The sequence below is a fragment of the Cervus elaphus genome, chromosome 30 (genome assembly GCF_910594005.1).
Source record: "Cervus elaphus chromosome 30, mCerEla1.1, whole genome shotgun sequence".
NCBI classification, from domain to species: Eukaryota; Metazoa; Chordata; class Mammalia; order Artiodactyla; family Cervidae; genus Cervus; species Cervus elaphus.
Genome location: NC_057844.1, coordinates 18,616,871 through 18,636,276, shown reverse-complemented (window position 1 = coordinate 18,636,276; position 19,406 = coordinate 18,616,871). Strand labels below are relative to the sequence as shown.

General features: G+C 38.2%; 1 protein-coding gene across 1 annotated transcript in view; it reads left to right on the top strand.

Moving 5' to 3' along the window:
- The first annotated feature begins 312 nt into the window (after positions 1-312).
- The window catches only part of SUCLA2 (succinate-CoA ligase ADP-forming subunit beta), a 40,946-nt gene continuing 21,852 nt past the window's right edge, over positions 313-19,406 (top strand). Inside the window, exons 1-4 of the mRNA XM_043892143.1 lie at positions 313-461; positions 7,912-8,092; positions 14,732-14,831; positions 15,014-15,176. Of these exons, the coding sequence (XP_043748078.1) occupies positions 372-461; positions 7,912-8,092; positions 14,732-14,831; positions 15,014-15,176 (534 nt within the window). The 5' untranslated portion in view covers positions 313-371. The remainder of the gene's footprint in view (positions 462-7,911; positions 8,093-14,731; positions 14,832-15,013; positions 15,177-19,406) is intronic.

Here is a 19,406-nt window from a genome sequence, read left to right as displayed (position 1 = left end):
AACGAACCCCGTTTTACAGATGAGGCACCTGAGACTCGGAGATGTTAAGATCACACAGGTGGTGGCGTTGGTCATCTCTCCATTACATTTCGCTAGGAAAGCTTCGGGTTTCTGAGCGCCGACCGCAGGTCTGGTGTTCAGGCTGCGGTGTCCAGTTACAAAGGTTAAAGTTTGCTCTCTGTCCGCCTACGCGAGCTTGTCAGCAGTAACGCCTGCTGCCCTAGCCCGGGGCCACCACCGCAGAGTTAATCAGAAGCTCCGCCCCATGGGCGGGGCTAGGGGCGGTGCGCGCGTAGGGAGCCGCCGCGTCTCCGGGCGTCTCGAGGTTCTGCGCCTGCGCGCGGCGCCCGGGGACTTGGTCGGGCTGAGAAATGGCGGCCTCCGTGTTCTACAGCCGGCTCTTGGCTGCCGCCACGCTGAGGAGCCACCGACCCCGGACGGCTCTGCCGGCCGCCGCCCAGGTATTGAGGCCCTGCCCGATCCCGCCTTGAGGGTTGGCAGGAGAAAGGGCGAGGTGGAGGGCTGGCTCCTGTGGGCGAGGTGCGAGGGGGCCCGGGGCCCGGCTCCGGTCACTCCGCAGTCGGTGACATTGGGTGACAGGGGGGGTGCCCCGCCGGAGTGGCGGGCGGCTTGCCCGGGAGTGCTGCCCGCCGGGCCTGCGAACGGGCTCATGTTTGCGCCTTTTTACTGCAGCCTAAAATCTGCGAGGAGCTCCGGCCATCTGGCCAGAGCTGCTCACCTTGTTACTGAGAGGGCGGCGGCGGGGAAGACTCCGAAAGGAGAGGCGGGGGGCAGGACACCTTCTTCTGCTTGCTCCTGTCTCCGGCCCGGTGGGCCGAGGCTTCCGCAGCTCTTTGAGGAGGAGTGCATTTCCTTCAGATACACTTTTGTGTCTCTTGGATGCTTCGCAGAACCAGCACTGCTTGCTGACTGGCCTTTGCTGAGACGAGGCCGGGAAGCTTCCCGTTTACCCCAGGTAGTTGTTTAATAGTGAGAATGAGATGATGTTCACCAACTTATCAATTGGGGAAATAAAATAATCTTTTGGATTACTTTTTTTTTCTCTGCATACACAATAGCATCATAGCCTCAGAGTGTGTGTGTGTGTGTGTGTAAGTAAAAGTAACGGAGCAAGGGCTTGTGTGTCCATGGCATAGAAAGCCAAATTCTGACAGGGGTTGTTTGCAGCAAAATAAGGGTTTATTTGCAGGGCGCCAGGCAAGAGAGTGGGAGACAAGTCACAGATCCACTGCAACTTGATCTTTCAGTTAGGAGTTTTTTTTTTTTTTTTTAAAAGAGTTGTATTACAGGGGGAGAACAAAGAAGCTGGGATTAATCATTGGCTTGTGTAATTTCTGTGACATTTCTGATTCTAGTGTCAGGGAGTTGAGTTGTTTATTATTTACGATTCTGTGATAAATCTAAGGCTTGGGGCCTATTAGCTCATCTTGTCATGGAGAAGCAACCTGGGTTTGTTCTTTAATGATGGTATCTGCAGTAGCAGTTTTAGGACATGAATGATGTTATCAACACAGCAGTTTTAGTCATCAGACTGTAGTTGATTAGTGTTCAGATAGCACAGGATTGAGGTAGAGGGGACAAGAATGGGAATAAAGTTTTGGGTAAAGAGATTAATCATAAATTTAGTAAGGGAATTTGGTGGTAGGAGGCATTGGTTTCGTGTTTGTTGAAGCATATGCTGTCTGCCAGGAACTGTGCCAAGGATTTTACATGTAGTCTTTCATTAGGCTTTTGGGCAACACTGTAAGGAAGTCATTAATCTCCATATCACTGATGGAGAAACTCTGGCTAAGAGAACGAGTCATTTGGTCTAGATCACCAAGCAGGTGAGATCAGAACTGGGCCTTCATTCCGGAAGTGTGTAGCTCCAAAGTCTGTGTGTTTGAATCTGCTCTACAGTTTTTTCTAGAGCATGAGAATTAGACAATTCTTCCCAATATATGTTGACATGAACAAACTTGTGGAAGGGTATGATTAGCTTCATAAGTCATTTCTAGAGCTTTTGGTTGTGTTTTGGAAGTAACTTCAGACATGCTGTAAATGAATTTAGACTTTTTTTTTTCTTTTTAAAGCTATTCATTCTTTCAATCTAGTGAATTCTTTGAGTTTGCTTCCTAACAGGAGAAGTGATTTTTTTTTTTTTTTTTTTTAGCCTTGAACTTCCTTCTTTTGGGTCTTAAAGGGTTTTTAGAAAATGAGACTTTGGTGAACAAATCTGTTTCCCTTCTAATCATCATCTTTATACTTTTGGAAATCCCTTTAAAAGTCTTTATTTCTCCTTATAGAGATGCCTAATATATTGTCTTAAACATCTCTTCCACCCTCACTTTAAGAAATACAGCTTTGGAGTTTGAAATCACCTTAGTCTAACCCCTTGCTTTTATTTTTAATTTAATCTTTAATTTGTATTGGAGTACAGTTGATCAATAATGTTGTGTTTCAGGTACAGTTTAGTGATTCAATTATATATATATTATACTCAATTATATTTATATCTATCAATTATATACAGAAATATATATGTGTGTGTGGAATACATATATATACATTCATTCTTTTTCAGACTCTTTTTCCCATCTAGATTATTACAGAATATTGAGTAGAGTTTCTTGTGCTATAGAGTAGGTCCTTATTGATTATCTGTTTTATATATAGTAGTGTGTCAGAGAAGGCAGTGGCACCCCACTCCAGTACTCTTGCCTGGAAAATCCCATGGATGGAGGAGCCTGGTAGGCTGCAGTCCATGGGATCGCTAAGAGTTGGACACGACTAAGCGACTTCCCTTTCACTTTTCACTTTCACTCATTGGAGGAGGAAATGGCAACCCACTCCAGTGTTCTTGCCTGGAGAATCCCAGAGACAGGGGAGCCTGGTGGGCTGCCGTCTATGGGGTCACACAGAGTCGGACACGACTGCAGTGACTTAGCAGCAGCAGCAGCAGCAGTGTGTATGTGTTAATCCCAAACTCCTAATTAAGTGTTCCCCACCCTTTCTGGCACCAAGGACCAGTTTTGTGGAAGACAGTTTTTCCACGGGCTGGGGGGGGGGGGGGGCAGGGATGGTTTTGGGATTATTCAAGTGTATTATATTTATTGTATACTTTATTTCTATTATTATTACATCAGCTCCACCTCAGATCATCAGGCGTTAGATACTGGAGGTTGGAGACCCTTGTCCTAATTTATCCTTCCTCCCCAAGGTTCCCCTTTGATAACACTGTTTTTGAAGTCTGTGAGTCTGTTTCTGTTTTGTAAATAAGTTCGTTTGTATCTTTTTTTTTTATTCCACATGTAAGTGATATCATATATTTATCTTTCTCTGACTTAGTATGATCTTTAGATCCATCCATGTTCATGCAAATGGCATTATCTCATTCTTTTTATGACTGAGTAGTATTCTGTTGTTTAGATGTCCCACATCTTCTTTATCCAGTCCTCTGACAGTGGACATTTAGGTTGCTTCCATTATCTCGGCTATTGTCAATAATACTATGAAGAATGTTGGGTCTAACCCCTTGCTTTAGTAGATGGGGACATAGAGGTGCAGAGCTTAAGCAGTCTTGTTCAGGGTCACCCATTGAGTGTAGCAGATTCTCTTAAACATTTTGTTTAGTGCTTTGACTCTTTTCTTGTTTCTCTGTATCTTTTGTCCAGTGTATATTTGATAAAAATAGTTCAAGTTATGAGCATATTAAACAATTTTAGATATATTCTTATTTGTTGTGAATCATACTCCCTAGTAACTACACTTCCCCACTTTTGAATAAGTATTACTTAAACTCAGTATGGATTGGAGAGGTGGTGGTGTAGGAGTTTGGCCAGGAGTTGGTGGCTTTTTGGCAGTAGGAATCTTCTAAGTGATACATCAGGAAAGAAAAATGCATCAGTGTGGGGAATCTTTGTGATTATGCAGGGATTTGTATTACCATCATGATTTCTAGCTGATGATATTTCAAGTTACAGCTTCTAGTGGCGCAAGGAAAGGATTATCAAAATATTTCTAATATTTTAAAAAAAACCTTAATGTGGTCTGAAAAGCTATCAGCAACACCTTATGAGTACTACTAATTCTTTTAGACATTTGAAAGAAACCATAGAATTTTGTGTCATAAATTTATCATCAAGCTTTTTTGGAAAAATTTCAAACTGATAGGTATGTTTCAACTATACAGTGAACACCCATATCACCCTCACCTTCATTTAACATTTTGCCACATTTTCTTGATCTTTAAAAATTTACATGTTATTCAGTTTATATAATTTATAATTTATATCATTTAAATATTATATAAATTAAAATATTATGTATAATATATAATTTATGTACATATGCATGTATGTATAAATTACATTCATGTATTTTTGTTGAAGTATTTGAGAATAAGTTTCAGCTATCATGGCACTCCATCCTTAGATATTGCAACATATGTCTCTTAAGAATGAGAGACACAAATAACCACAATATAGTTATCATACTTTAGAAATATAAAATTGTCATAATACTAATATCTAATGTATAGGGCAGATTCATATTTCCCCAGTTGTCCCTGAAATGTCCTTTTTAGCTGTTAGATTTTTTTTTTTAAACTGGGATCAAGCCTCTGTAGTATTTTTTCTGGTCTATCTGGATAATTACATTCCACCTGGTGATTATGCCCACTCTTACACGTGTTGCAGCTGTTTATTTACACATCTGTGAACTCTGTGGTTGGGACCAAGTTGATCTCATTCTTTTACTGTTCCTAGTACAGTGTCTGGTATATAGGCATCCAAAAAAATGTTTCAGTGCGTGACTATTTTTACCAAGCTTATGCTAGGTACTCTGCCTTGGCCCCCTTATTTTTTATTATTTTGAGGTATAATTTCTGTACAGCAAAGTACATAATTTATGTACAACTTCAGTTTTTGCTGTTCATTTGCTAAGTTGTATCCGACTCTGTGATCCCATATGGGTAGCTAGATTAATTTGTATGTATGGATCGATCTTTGTAGCTGCTGTTCAAATCGTGTTATATATATGTGTGTTTTTAGCCTTCAGAAGGCACTCTTTATCAGTACTCACCAACAGGTAACCCTCCACTTATTCTGACTTCCATCACTGTATGTTAATTCTGAGTTTGAACTACATTTAAATAATTGTATAAGTATGTATTGTTGCGTCTGGCTTCTTTCCCTTAAAATTGTACTTGTGAGATGAATCCATTGTTGTGTGAGCAATACGTTTTTCCTTTTTTGCTCTGTACCCTTCTATTGATATAGTACATTTTACCCATTCTTCTATTTTTAAAATGATTTAAATTATTTGTTTTTCTATTTTGGCTGTGCTGGGTCTTCATTGTGGTGCTTAGTTGCCCCAAGGCATGTAGGATCTTATTTCTCCTACCAGAGATTAAAACCATGTTCCTTGCATTGAAGGGTGGATTCTTAACCACTGGACACCAAGGAAGTTCCTACCCCTTCTTCTGTTGATGAGCAGCTGGGTCGTTTCCATTTTTTTGTCTGTTATGAATAAGCCTGCTATATATGCCCTTTGATAGACTAAGCACTCATTTCTCTTGAGGCTTCACCCAAGGGTGGGATTTCACAAGGTAGATGTACACTGAAGTTTAGGAGGTTGTTAGTTTTTAATACTGAAGTGAAACTAAATCAGGGAATTGAGCTAACAAGAGAAATTTTATCCAGCATTTTAGCTTACCAAATGAATCAGAAATAGCTTGCTGTTCTATGTGATTGATTTGTTAGACTATTCGTTCTCAAACTGTAGAGTGCTTAAGAATCAACTGAATAACTTTACAAATGCAGATTTTTTGTGGCACAATTCAGAGATTCTGCTTTTATAGATGAGAGTAGGGCCTTGGAACCTGCATTTTGGAGGCATTCCTAGGGAATCTTGATGCAGGTGGTTCATGAACCCTCTTTAAGAAGCAGACTATTTTCTATGAGATTGTTTTAAATTCATTTCTTATGATACTCTGTGTTTCATGTGAACAATGTTTCAGCATTCTTTGTGGAGATAATAGAAATGTATGGATGGATAACATTTAAATGTGTGATTCCAACAGCACTTAATTTGTTCTGCATGTTGCCATATAAAGTTGATAGAACTGAGGAGTCTGGAAAAAGGTTGAGAAGTGTTTCTGTGTGGTGTTAATGATGGTTTAAGACTAGGCTCTAACTTAGGGGGTAGTTTTGGGATCCATAGATGCTCGAGATCTTTCTGATTGCATCCTTCTTTCAGTACTTCTCATTGTTGTGGCCCTGCAACCAGACGCTGACAACTCTCATACTCCTTTGTCTTTCAGCAATGACTTATTTAGTTTGTAGAGGGATATCTTGTTTCTGTTTCCTACTTATTTCTTTTTGAAAAAATAATTCTTAACTCAGCCCACCCCCCCCCACCCCCGCCCCCGCCCCGGACGGATGTTTTAGTGGAGAAAACTCCTGTAACTGTATAAAATAGCACTTCTTATTTTTTAATTTTCTGTCTTTTTACTCTTATTGCTGTTTGGCATATTTTCTTTCTTTATTGTTTGTGCCTCCCCCAACCCCCGACATACAAATACATACTAAATTGTAAGCTTTAGGTGCAAGGATTTTGTTGGGTTGACCTCTCTATTTCCAGTGTCTAGGTGCTCAGTGAGTTTTTGAGTGAATGAATGTTTTACATAGATTGAAAAAGGGAAGTTGGTGGGCGTTTCTTTCTTAGAAGCTTTCACAGTTTGTTTGTGAAGCACGTACACCTAAAGGGGTTTATAAAAGGAATAGTTCAGAAGGAATGCATTAAAGATGATATTGCAGATTGTGATTTGCCAAGTATTCGATGGAGAGTTTCAGGAAGGAAGTTTATTGAGAAGTGATCTCAGGATCAGTACCTGTGGGAGAGTGAAGGAAGGAGGATTGACTGCAGCTCTAGTGTAGTGCAGTGGGACCTCTGCTCTTCTGTGGGAGGTCTGCAACTAGGATGATCCTGAATTGTCCCAAATTGGGGTGAGGTGCCAGGTATTTGGACTTTCCCGGTGCCTTAGCAATAAAGAACCCACCTGCTAATGCAGGAGACATAAGAGACGTGGATTTGATCCCTAGGTCGGGAAGATCCCCTGGAGAGGGCATGGCAACCCAGTTTTTCCAGTATTCTTGCCTGTAGAATCCCACGGACAGAGGAGCCTGGCGGCCTCAGTTCATAGGGTCACAAAGAGCTGGACACGACTGACTGAGCGACTGAGCATGCACACGCACACCAGGTTTTTACGTCCCTACCCTGACTCTCATTGGTCAGGCATTGGCTACAGAAAGGCTCCAGTGAGGGCACTCAGCTGAGGCCTGTCAGCTGCCAGCCCTCCCAGCAGCTGGGGCTATGAATGCCTTGGTCCTGAGGGGGGATCTGGGCGGCACACCACGCTGTGCAGTGCTGATGAAGTCGGGGTTTGAATTTTGAATGTATGAAAGATTGATGGTACCACATCATACAGGTACCTCATGTCTCGTGTCAGGCAATTTGTTAGGTGCTGGAGGAATGATGGAGAGAAGAAAGATGGGAAGGATTTTTGATTTGGTGGAAATAGGAGATTGGTTTTAGATCTGCAGAATTTGGCTTTGAGGTAGAAATGCTCTGTAGATCATTAGGGATATGGAGGTATAGCTCAAATGAAAGTTAAAGACTAGCGATAATGAGGAAAAAGTTAAAACTATAAGGGTCACTTTTGACGTTTAGCTAGTAGATTAGCTGTTAGTTTTGTGCTGTAATTTACTCTGAATATGATATTTTGATGTTTTACTATGACAATTTTGTTATAGTTTTGAAGAATCAAGTACTCCAAAGTATTTTGAAGTGTTTTTAACAAGAATTTCTGCTAAATCACTCTTTATATAAATATGTCCCCAATTTCTCTAGGTCCTGGGAAGCTCCGGATTGTTTAACAACCATGGAGTCCAAATACAGCATCAACAGCAAAGGAATCTCTCTCTGCATGAATACCTGAGTATGGAATTGTTGCAGGAAGCTGGCGTCTCCATTCCCAAAGGACACGTGGCTAAGTCACCAGATGAAGCTTATGCAATCGCCAAAAAATTAGGTACTAAATTAAGAAATAGGTTCTCAGATAAGATATGAACTTTACTTCTGGCTTAATAACAACTTTTGACTTTTCTTTTATATTTTTTAAAATAAGTTTTATTCATGTAAAAGAGAAGGTAGAACTTAGGATTGTTGACATGCTAAAATTGAGATTTTCTGAGCTCCCATAGTGCCCGTAACTTAAGAATCAAAGTTTCAAGAAGCTGAAGTCCTGTGTTTAGTCTTTTGAGCTGAAGTCCTTTAGGGAAGGAAATCTGGCTCTGTTGATTCTTCAGGGAATGGTGAAAGATGTTAGCTGTTTATGTATTTGTAAAGAGAAGTCTGGGGCTTCCCAGGTGGCATAGTGGTAAAGAATCTGCCTGCCAGTGCAGGAGACCCAAGAGACTCTGGGTTGAGAAGATCCCCTGGAGTAGGAAAGGCAACCGGCTCCAATATTCTTGCTTGGAAAATTCCCCAGACAGAGGAGCCTGGCGGGCTGCAGTCCATGTGGTCACAGAGAGTCAGATATGACTGAGTGACTGAGAACACAAGGAGAGGTACAGTGTTTCCCCGTCTTTTTTTTGAACATGAAAAATAGAGAATCAGAAGGAGAAAAAAAGAAGTTCAGCATTAGAATGTAAGCTCTATGAGAGTAGGGCTTCTTTGTCTTTTATTCACTGATAGACCCCAACCTCTTAGAAGAGGGCTTGACACTTAGGTAATCAATATTAATATAAATGTTAATCTTTTTAAATGAATTAAATAGTTGCCCATGTTTATTAGATTCTTTTACTGATAATAGAAACCTTAATAGCTTTGATTAATTTGAATTTATGTTAATCTCAATTAAAAAATAAATTTGGAGTTTGGAGTGGAGTATGCTTCACTTTATATTTTTAAGGATCTAATAGGAGAACATGTTAATGAGTAATGTACTAGCTATACACTGCATTTTCTTTTTAGCAGTATTTAAAATCACACCAATTTTATGTATTAATAATTATCATAATCTCTCTTGTATGTACATTTGACTAATATGCCTTTAAACGTGCTTTGGTGAAAATTTTGCTTTTATTATTTTTTTAGGAAAGATGTGGAACATTTTAAACTGTTGAAAATTGTAAAAGTTTTCGTCTCTATCTGTACTTACTTGTTTCTAGGGTGGGTTTTTGTTTCAAAAGTGAAAGCATGTAGAAGATCAGAAGGTTGTCATATATCATATGATATGTTTTTGAATGGGGGGCACTCTTGATTTCCTTGTCTTGGAAGTATGATTTTTAATTTACAGTTTTGTTTATTCTTAATCAGAAAAACAGTTCTTTTTATTCAGATTACAAGCAAACTTCTTTTTATTCAGTAAAAATCTGATGCAAATTCATACTAATTTTGGTGAAATTTTTGTTAATTAATGGTAACCTGCAGTTTGAACTTGTCCATGGTAAAAGATGTACCTCATTTTAACCTTTAAAACATCATGTATATTAGGGGCTTTTAAGGGTCATGGCTTAAAGAAAACTCATGATTATATTTCTGTAGTATTTCTTGCAAAGGCACTTTTTAATAACTACCTTCTTGAGATTCAGTCTTAGATATATGACCTAAATGTTAATTTCTAAAGACCCAGATAACTAGGAAGCAAAAGGCTTTCTTATTCTACCCTTCTGTACTTAAGGATGAATTTCAGACATTTGACTTTCTTCTTTTAATTTTGTTAGTTTAATGTTTTGAGTGATTAATTTTTTCATTTACTAGTTCTTTCCTTCTTCATAAAGCTGAAGGCATAAAGTGTTTTCCATACACTTTATGTGATAAAAGGGTCAGATTTAATGAAGTCAGTTAAAGCTAGTGTTTCTTTTTCCGCTTCCAAATTATTATAATTGGTTTTCTTAGTTTTCCGTATATTTTCTCATTTAGTCAAATTTCACTGTGTTGTCAAAAAAAAATTATTTGTGTACAAACTTTTGCATAAAACAGGCAGGATTTATTCAGATGCAAGTCTCTTGATTTATTTACTCACTGTAAAAATCTTTAATGATTTCTAGCTGTGAAAGAAAGAATAGTTAATATATAGGATATATTGTAGCTGTGAAATTTCTGACAAGTTCTCTGGATCCAGGACTTGGAAGTAGTAAGGAGCAGATAAGCAGCTCTGATTTTGAGGCCCTTGGAACTGAAGGCATCATGTTTATCTAGAAAGTGTGCTCTTGTCAAAGAAGGCTGCAAAATGATGATTGTCATAGGGAGTGGGATTAGTGACAGATAGGACCTTTAAATCTAAAGGATCAGAAACACTACATTTTAAAAGATGCATTTCATAACTACTTTAAGAATGTTGAAACAATTTTGTTTTTTGTGGTGAGTCATTAATATCAGAAGATACCGATTATGGGATGTAATTGTACAAGTTGTGTTATGAGGTGCCCTAGAAATACACCTGATTCTTTCCATTTAGCTAGCAATTTTCAGTGCTGATTTTGGCTAATTTTCGCTTCTCAGTTACTCCAAAATTCATAGAATGTTAATTCCCATTAAAAAAAAAAAGTCTTACCTCACCAACTGATAAACTAGGGCAAAAATGTGTTACAGATGTGACAAAGTATTGCTTCCCTTCAGTCCGGTGGGTGGCAAGAGAAGTTTAGTTAGCATGAGGCCTGGGGCCACTGAGCCCTGTAGCTGGTAACTCCTTCCAAAAGAGCTCTGACCTCTTTCCCCAGTATTCCCTACAAATTCTATTATTTTCTGGCATTATCATTATCATGACATCTGTCCTGATGTGATAAAAGTTTGAAAACACTGCCCTAGGGGCAAGTTTTACCTATTGTGAATAATTGAAGTTAGGGATAGGAGAATGGTTGGAAAGAAAGCTAATTCCGGTATTTTAAGACTCATAGGAGTCACACAATGAAGGGTGACGGAAGAAAATGGCATGGAATGGATTATCAAAGGGTTGTTAAGCACAGAGAAATGAAATAGTTATAATTTGGGGTCAGTTCTAAGAGCAGTTAACTGCTTCAAGAAAACATGGTTTCACTAAGGCATTTGGTAGAATTCTTATGATTTCCCTGTTGATTTTAGAAATACAGTTTGGATTCTAGTATAGTTGAGATAGAATTTCTCTCTGGTTAAATAAACATGCAGAGGGTGCAGATTAGTGAATGTCAGCCTGGAGGCAGATTTCTATTGGCCTCCTTTTCCTTTTTCTGATGTCTTATTAGATGACTGTGTATGAGGAGTGCTTAACTACATTTGTGAATGACTAAAGCTAGGAGGGATGGTGAATATACTTTAAAAATAATCTTGGTACCCACAAATTTTGCTCTTGTCTGACTAGAGAAAGGGCCAAATCCAGTAAGACTGAGCTCTCTGCTCATTGTTGTATCAAGAACTCTAGCATAGTATCTCCTATGTAGATGTAACTGTTGATTGAATTAATGGAATTGAATAAAATCTTTCTTTCAATCATTTGTCCTCAGATTTATCTTCTAATACTCCCTGCTTTGCTAGCTGATGAGATTGTATGTCATTACTTGTGTTTCTTTTTTTGCTCTTCTTTTGTTGTGAAAGACTTTTTTAGAAGGAACTTTTGAAGAATCTTTTGTGCCCTTAAGGAGTTTATTTTCCTAAGAAAAAGAAAATTGACACTGGGGGAAGAGCTTTCTGTTTTGTAAAATGTTTTTGAAGAAATAGAACTTCATTACTCTTACTTAATAGATCAGTATGTTAAGTTCCCAGCTTGATGAATAGGAATGTTTGAATTTAGCCCAGCAAAGCACCAGTTTAACCGTTGTCCATTTTTATGTTACATTTATACTGTTTGGATTACAGATATCCTCTTTGGATTTAAATGAATATTTAAGTACTGGAAAACTGACTCGACAGGTAACCAGAAACAGGTAAAATGACTAGTGGCTGCTGCTTTTGTCAGTAATTTGGGCATGAACTCTAATTTGCCGTAGTCCCTGAGGCTGCCTGTTGTCTTCTCAATAAGGAAATTATTGTCAGTTTTAAGGAAATTTCTAAACTTTCTCTAATCTTTATCTAAAATTAGTTGTTACATTTGAGAATGGTGGGGACTGTGGCAAATTGAAGTAATGTCTTGTGTAAACAAAACACTTTTTAGTCATTTCTGGTTGTAGGGCCCAAGATTTCCAATTCAGATTTTTCAAGAGCAGTGGAAAATCTGGATTCATAAGAATTCTCTTGGCTTGTAAATGTTCTTTTATTCATCATTCAGAATATATTGTGTACTAGGAACTCTCCCAGGACCTTGTAAATATCACTGAGCAAGATTCTGCCCTTCTGGAGTCTATATTTAGTGGGGGAGCAAAACAAAAATGATAAACATGAGAAAATTATGTTTGAAGGTGATGACTTCTATAAAAAAAAGAACAGGGTAAGGTGGATTGGTCACGGGTGGGCAGTCGCAGTGTTAAGTAGAGTGATCAGGGTAAACCTCATGGACAATTTAGACTTAAAGAAAAACTGAAAAGGAATGGGTACCTTTCCTAAGATACCTGTATGCAGAGTATTCCAGGGAGAGAGGTTGCTGGGAGCCAGATCCTGAAGGAAGACAGGAACATGCCCAGGACCAGAGAGACCAGAGTAGCTGGTGTGTGAACAGTGAGGAGGACGTGATACAAGGGCAAGGATTCTGGGGGATTACACGGAGCCTTGAGGCCATTGTAGGGACTCTGCCTGTAACTTCCGGGCAAGTGGGCATTCAGTGCAAGGTTTTAGGTAGAGGAGTTTCATGCTTACTTTGGCTGCGCCAAGAATATCCTCTTGGGGATGAGAGTAATCTAGGTGAGAGGTCCTGGTGGCTGGGATCAGGGCCGAAACTCGAGGTGATGACAAGTTGTCCAGAGACTGGATATATTTTGAAGGTGGAACCAGTATGATTTCCTGACTGAATGTTTGGTGGAGTGTGAGAAAGGACTTTTTTAAAAAACACTGCCTGAACTGACTCGCAGGGTTGTCTTCTGACTTGTGTACATTTCCAGTGTGAACACATGCATATCATTAGTGAAAGTTGCTCTGTCGTGTCTGACTCTTTGCGATCCCATGGACTATATGGACCATGGAATTCTTCGGGCCAGAATACTGGCGTGGGTAGCTGTTCCCTTCTCCGGGGGATCTTCCCAGCCCAGGGATCGAACCCAGGTCTCCCGCATTGCAGGCGGATTCTTTACCAACTGAGCCACCAGGAATGCCTGAGAATACTGGAGTGGATAGCCGTTCCCTTCTCCAGGGGACTTCTTGACCCAGGAATTGAACTGGGGTCTCCCGCATTGCAGGCGGATTCTTTACCAGCTGAGCTAACAGGGAAGTCTAAACATTTTGTAGTAATTGTTCCAGTGTAAACTTTTGATCATTTCTTATTTGATCACACTCTGTATTTGTTACCTCCTTGATTAGGTGAGGGTGCCCTCTCATCTGGCTTGGTATATGCCTGTTAGAGACTGGCCTTTCCTGGTGGTAGAATTCCCATCTTTAGCGTATTCAGATAGACGTTTATGGAGTGGTCGTTACATCCCAGGGACCTCTTTGTGCTGGGGATACAGCAAATAAGATGACAGTGTCCTTAATCCTGACCTCAAAGGTTAATTGTTTTTCATAATGTAATAGTGGTGTTGCGCTGCTGTAACTGTGACTGAGCACACATCTGTGCTCAGTCATGACTGACTTTGAGACCCTGTGGACTGTAGCACACCGGGTTCCTCTGTCCATGGATTTTTCCTGGCAAGAATACTGGAGTGGTTGCCATCTCCTCCTCCAGGGGCTCTTCCCCACCCTTGTCTTCTGCAGTGGCAGGTGGATTCTGTAGATTCAGGCGGTAACACTGCACCACCCGAGTATGGGCAAAATACTGTGAGAAGCAAAATGAGGAGGCTCTGAAATTCTGCCTGTCTCGGGAGACAGAATGTTCCTTTAAAAAGTGTTGCTCGGGATCGTGAAGAGCAGTACCTAAGCTAAACAACTAGTTTGATAATTTTCTTCATCATGTTAGAAAAGGAAGGAAGGAAAAGAGATCAGTTTACCTGTTAAAGAAGAAAAATTCAGATTATTTTCTGAAAAAATGTCTTAAAGACTTGGAAGCATAACATTCCGGAATCTTTGGATAAACATACCTTAATTCCTGTCATCCCTCTCACAGCAGTACAGCTGGAGAGTGTAAGTGGGACAGCGTGAACTGGTATCAGGAGTGGAACTTCCCCTGAAAGTCACGGTACATTTCTACTCAAAGCAGCATTTATACCTCAGATTTTCATAGGATAGCAAGTTTACATATCAATAGGGAGGGAGGAAACTGTTAGGAAGGTATTTGACTCTCAATTTTGTAAATCTCGTACCTTGCAGAGTAATTAATATTTAAAGTACCAAATAAAGGTAAACTTATTTTCAGTATGCTTAAGAAATGGTTTAATATGAGTGGCTGATTTTTTTAAGTTTGTGAATCTGTAGGTGGTGAATATTTTAGTGTCCTAATCTAGAAAATCTGTGTACATGGAGTACACCCTCATTTTTCAACATTGTGGGTAAATGGATCTTTAATTTACTACGTTTAGTAAGATTGCTAATTATGTATGTTTAATAGCAAATTATTGTGTGTTGTGTGCTGCTCCATGTGTTGTTTCTAATAGAAGTGCTTTTCTTCTAGGTTCAAAAGATGTTGTGATAAAGGCACAAGTTTTGGCTGGTGGCAGAGGAAAAGGAACATTTGAAAGTGGCCTCAAAGGAGGAGTGAAGATAGTTTTCTCGTAAGTTTTTTTTTTTAAATCATCACTATTAAAGAAATAATGAATATTATAAAAGATGCCCTTGTTGAATTGATAAAAATACTGAGATTTAAGTAGTAGGTGAGATAAGGTTTTGGCTGTCATGTGCTTGTATTTATCTCACTTGGAGGAGAAAAGAGTTTGAGTTCTTTTTCTTATTTTAGTCCAGAAGAAGCAAAAGCTGTTTCCTCACAAATGATTGGGAAAAAGTTGTTTACCAAGCAAACAGGAGAAAAGGGCAGGATATGCAATCAAGTATTGGTTTGTGAACGAAGATATCCCAGGAGAGAATACTACTTTGCAATCACAATGGAAAGGTCATTTCAAGTGAGTAATTGTAGACATGATGCATTTAGGATGATCTTATTACACTCAGTTTCATAAGTTGATTATTATTTCTATTTGTATGGGAAAGATTAAAAAGGTATGGTCCATAATCTATTTGTATATGTCAGGAGAACAATGTTTTTGTTTAAAGGAAACAACATGATTAATGCCGTAAAACTTAATAGAATCTTGTGTAATAAAAACTGTAGGTAAAACCATGCTGAAATAAAACCCACAGAATTTCTAAATTGTTAATTTGCTAAGAGCAGCTTAATTCATCTCTGATTCACCTTTAGATTCCATAAACTGAGAAAATAACTTCTAGCACAGTAGAATAGTCTAACCAAAGAGAAAGTTTCTGGATCCACTAAGAGAGTGTGTACCCCTGGCTTCATCTTTGTCTTTTTCAACTTCTTGGAATTTTTATACTTTGAGGTTTGTTTCATAATGACCTGCTACTGGGTAAGTTCAAGGAAGACATTCAGTAGCAAACAATATGCTTCTATGAAACATAACCTTATTCTGCCTTGCTTTCTTTATGGAACTTAATATGCTAGCAGTGAATTTAAGACATCACAGGAAGAGAAATTTCTTTTGTAGACCTTGTGCTTGGAGAGGGTGTTGACAGTCATTTTGTAGTATAATTGTCTGGCTTTTTGAGTGCATTGGTTAAGTTTTATGAGCTGAATCTGTATGCTAACTAGCTTGTCTTTTGAAGCAGACTGGGTTCATATTTGGTAGCCCTGGTCAAGATTTGATGTAAAGCATCACTAAATTATATAATTGGTAATATGACAGAAATTTTAAGAGTCATGAAACTCTTTTCTTATATAAAACATCTTTTAAAAAAATAGCTGTTTTCCATACTGTGTTGTTTTTTTTTTTAACATTTAATTAAGTCTTCTAATAATTTTTGAGTGATATTATAAAATGTCTTTTGTAACTTTTAATTTTTATCAGAAAGTATTTCTTAAGGTATAACACTAGATGGTGGTAAAAACCCACCCAGGATATAAGATAAAAAGCATTGTTTTGTTTGGAAGTGATGTCTTTACCTCTAGGTTTCTTCATGTGACAGAATTTACTTTTGTAAGTTGCTTTAGAAATGCCGTGACAGTAATCTTGTATATTACAAACATTTATAAAAACTATGTTTTTACAAATTCATTTATGTTTTCCTACATTTTCTTTTCCTTTTCAGTGATGTTATATATCAACATCTATCATTCTGTTAGTTATTATGTTTTTACTTTTTGTTATAGCCAGAAACAGGATACATGTGCCTAAACAGTTTGAGATAATGAGTCCTGTTATATTGCACATTCAGAGTAGCTCATTTTGATGGGAATAAATGTAGCAAACTGAATATGTTTTAAAGATACAGCTATAACACTGTGAATGTGTTTTATTAAAGATACGTTAAAGCAATAGAGAAAATGATCAAATTTGAATTCATTTTAAGAACTTGAATTTTCAGAGAACTTAGAGTCTCATTAAGGAAAACTGTTTATTTCATTTGTACAAGTAATATATAGTTGTAGTAATTCGTGCTAAAAGTTCAGTAGTGCTGGTTGAACCACTCAGCTAAAGACATTATAATGTGCTTTGATACTATCGTGTTAGACCAGTGTGGAGTTGGCTGGTGTTACTTTTGGGGGTAAGATGAACTATTTTGGGAATCCCTGTTAAACAACAAACAATAAGTCAGCCATTTAAGTTAAAAAGAAAAGCACATTTTGATTGAATTAAAGTCATCTGCTTCTGAGTCAGTAGGTCTTTAAAAGTTGATTTGGTTGCTTATCTGTTTTCAGGAGATGAATCATAAGCTCTACTGGTCTTTAGTGTGTATCACATAAGGAAGCCTGAGCAGATATGTACTGTAGGGTTGATGTGCCCCCAAAAATTGATTTTAAGTTCCTCTTCAGTATTTTGGCACTTTAAAAAAATCAGCTTTCTTAACATTTGCCTAGTGCCCGTTGGGTACTTTTGGGCTGAGACAAATCTAATTCAACAAATCATATTTGCTACTTAATTTTTCTAGTAAAACACTGCAGGCTGCTGTAAATGAATGGTACATTTAACTCTGTCAGTTTTTTTTTTTTTTTTTTACTTTCTTGGATTAGATTTAAAATGTGCTGCAAGAATTCCAAATGTTAATTTTCCATACTTTTATTTCTTTAAAAAGAGCTATATAAAGTGGCTTCTTTGTCATATAATTTTAAATTCAGTCCCATTTTAAAGCAAAACCTTTCATAAGACCAACAAGAAAAGAGAAATTTAGGCTAAGAATGTGAAAATAGCATTATTAATTTATTTGAAATTACAATTCTTTGCCAGAACTTACTGTTCTGAAAGTTTATCACTAAAATTTCAGAGTTAAAAAGCAGATTATTTGAATTACCAGTTCATTCAACAGGCATGACCACATGCAAAACTACAGCCATTGTTTTAACAGATCTCTTTCTTATTTTCCTACGTAAGCTTTCTTCTGAATAGTTGGCTACAGATTTGAGGGTTTCTGTCTAATTAATTAGTCAGGGAATTAGTACAAAGAGCAGTTAACTTTCTGTTATATATTTAATTTCATATGTATTTTTTTAGATTTTTCTCTAACTTACAGCCAACTCTTAGAGATCTAATCATTACTTTAATGAGAATTTAATGTTAACTATTTTCCCCCAGTAGTGCTGCCTTTTATGTGGCTCTTCACTTCTCTTATTAGTAGATATGAGAAGAAAAGGACAGTAAAACTAAAATAAAATGTTCAAATAAACTCTAAAAAGTTTATTCATTCTACCTCTTCTTTTGAATAAAATCATATTTGGGAGTTATCTGTAGATTAATTCATCTATATTATTCTTCAGTAGCATGACAGTAATAGATAGACTCTTAAATCTGAACTTTTTCCTCTCGCTTTAGATCTTTTAAAAGCTTATAATTATGAATTGCCTTTCTAGGGAGGAAATGAAGAATGCCTTTTCATTTGAAGTTTGTAGAGAAAGTAAAAATTATCCTTTTAATTTCAAACATTTCCCTTTACTTGAGCTTGCTTCTGTTTTCTTCTTTAGTTTCAGAAAGGCGCAGTGAATTTTTTTGTTAAACTGTGTATGTGTGTGTGTGTTGCAGTGAGTTCTGACACCAGGGTACCCAGAGTTGAGCCAGACTTCACAGGTCAAGGGCTCATTCCTCTGCATGACTGACCTCACTTCAGACATCAGTTGCAAATTTAGCTTTCCCAGGTCACCCTCACTTCTGACTAACTGGCAACAAATTTAGGGATTCCTAGTATCCCTCATTCTGTCATTTTTGAGATTGCATCCAAGTACTGCATTTCGGACTCTCTTGTTGACCATGATGGCTACTCCATTTCTTCTAAGGGATTCCTGCCCACAGTAGTAGATACAATGGTCATCTGAATTAAATTCACCCATTCCAGTCCGTTTTAGTTCGCTGATTTCTAGAATGTTGACATTCACTCTTGACATCTCCCTTTTGACCACTTCCAATTTGCCTTGATTCATGGACCTAACACTCCAGGTTCCTATCCAGTATTGTTCTTTACAGCATCAGACCTTGCTTCTATCACCAGTCACACCACAACTGGGTATTGTTTTTGCTTTGGCTCCATCCCTTCATTCTTTTTGGAGTTATTTCTCCACTGATCTCCAGTAGCATATTGGGCACCTACTGACCTAGGGAGTTCCTCTTTCAGTATCCTATCATTTTGCCTTTTCATACTGTTCATGACCAACAGACTGGTTCCAAACAGGAAAAGGAGTACGTCAAGGCTGTATATTGTCACCCTGCTTATTTAACTTATATGCAGAGTACATCATGAGAAACGCTGGGCTGGAAGAAGCACAAGCTGGAATCAAGATTGCAGGGAGAAATATCAATAACCTCAGATATGCAGATGACACCACCCTTCTGGCAGAAAGCCTCTTGATGAAAGTGAAGGAGGAGAGTGAAAAAGTTGGCTTAAAGCTCAGCATTCAGAAAACTAAGATCATGGCATTTGGTCTCATCACTTCATGGGAAATAGATGGGGAAACAGTGGAAGTCGTGTCAGACTTTATTTTCTTGGACTCCAAAATCACTGCAGATGGTGATTGCAGCCATGAAATTAAAAGACGCTTACTCCTTGGAAGAAAAGTTTTGACAAACCTAGATAGCATATTAAAAAGCAGAGATATTACTTTGCCAACAGTGGTCCGTCTAGTCAAGGCTATG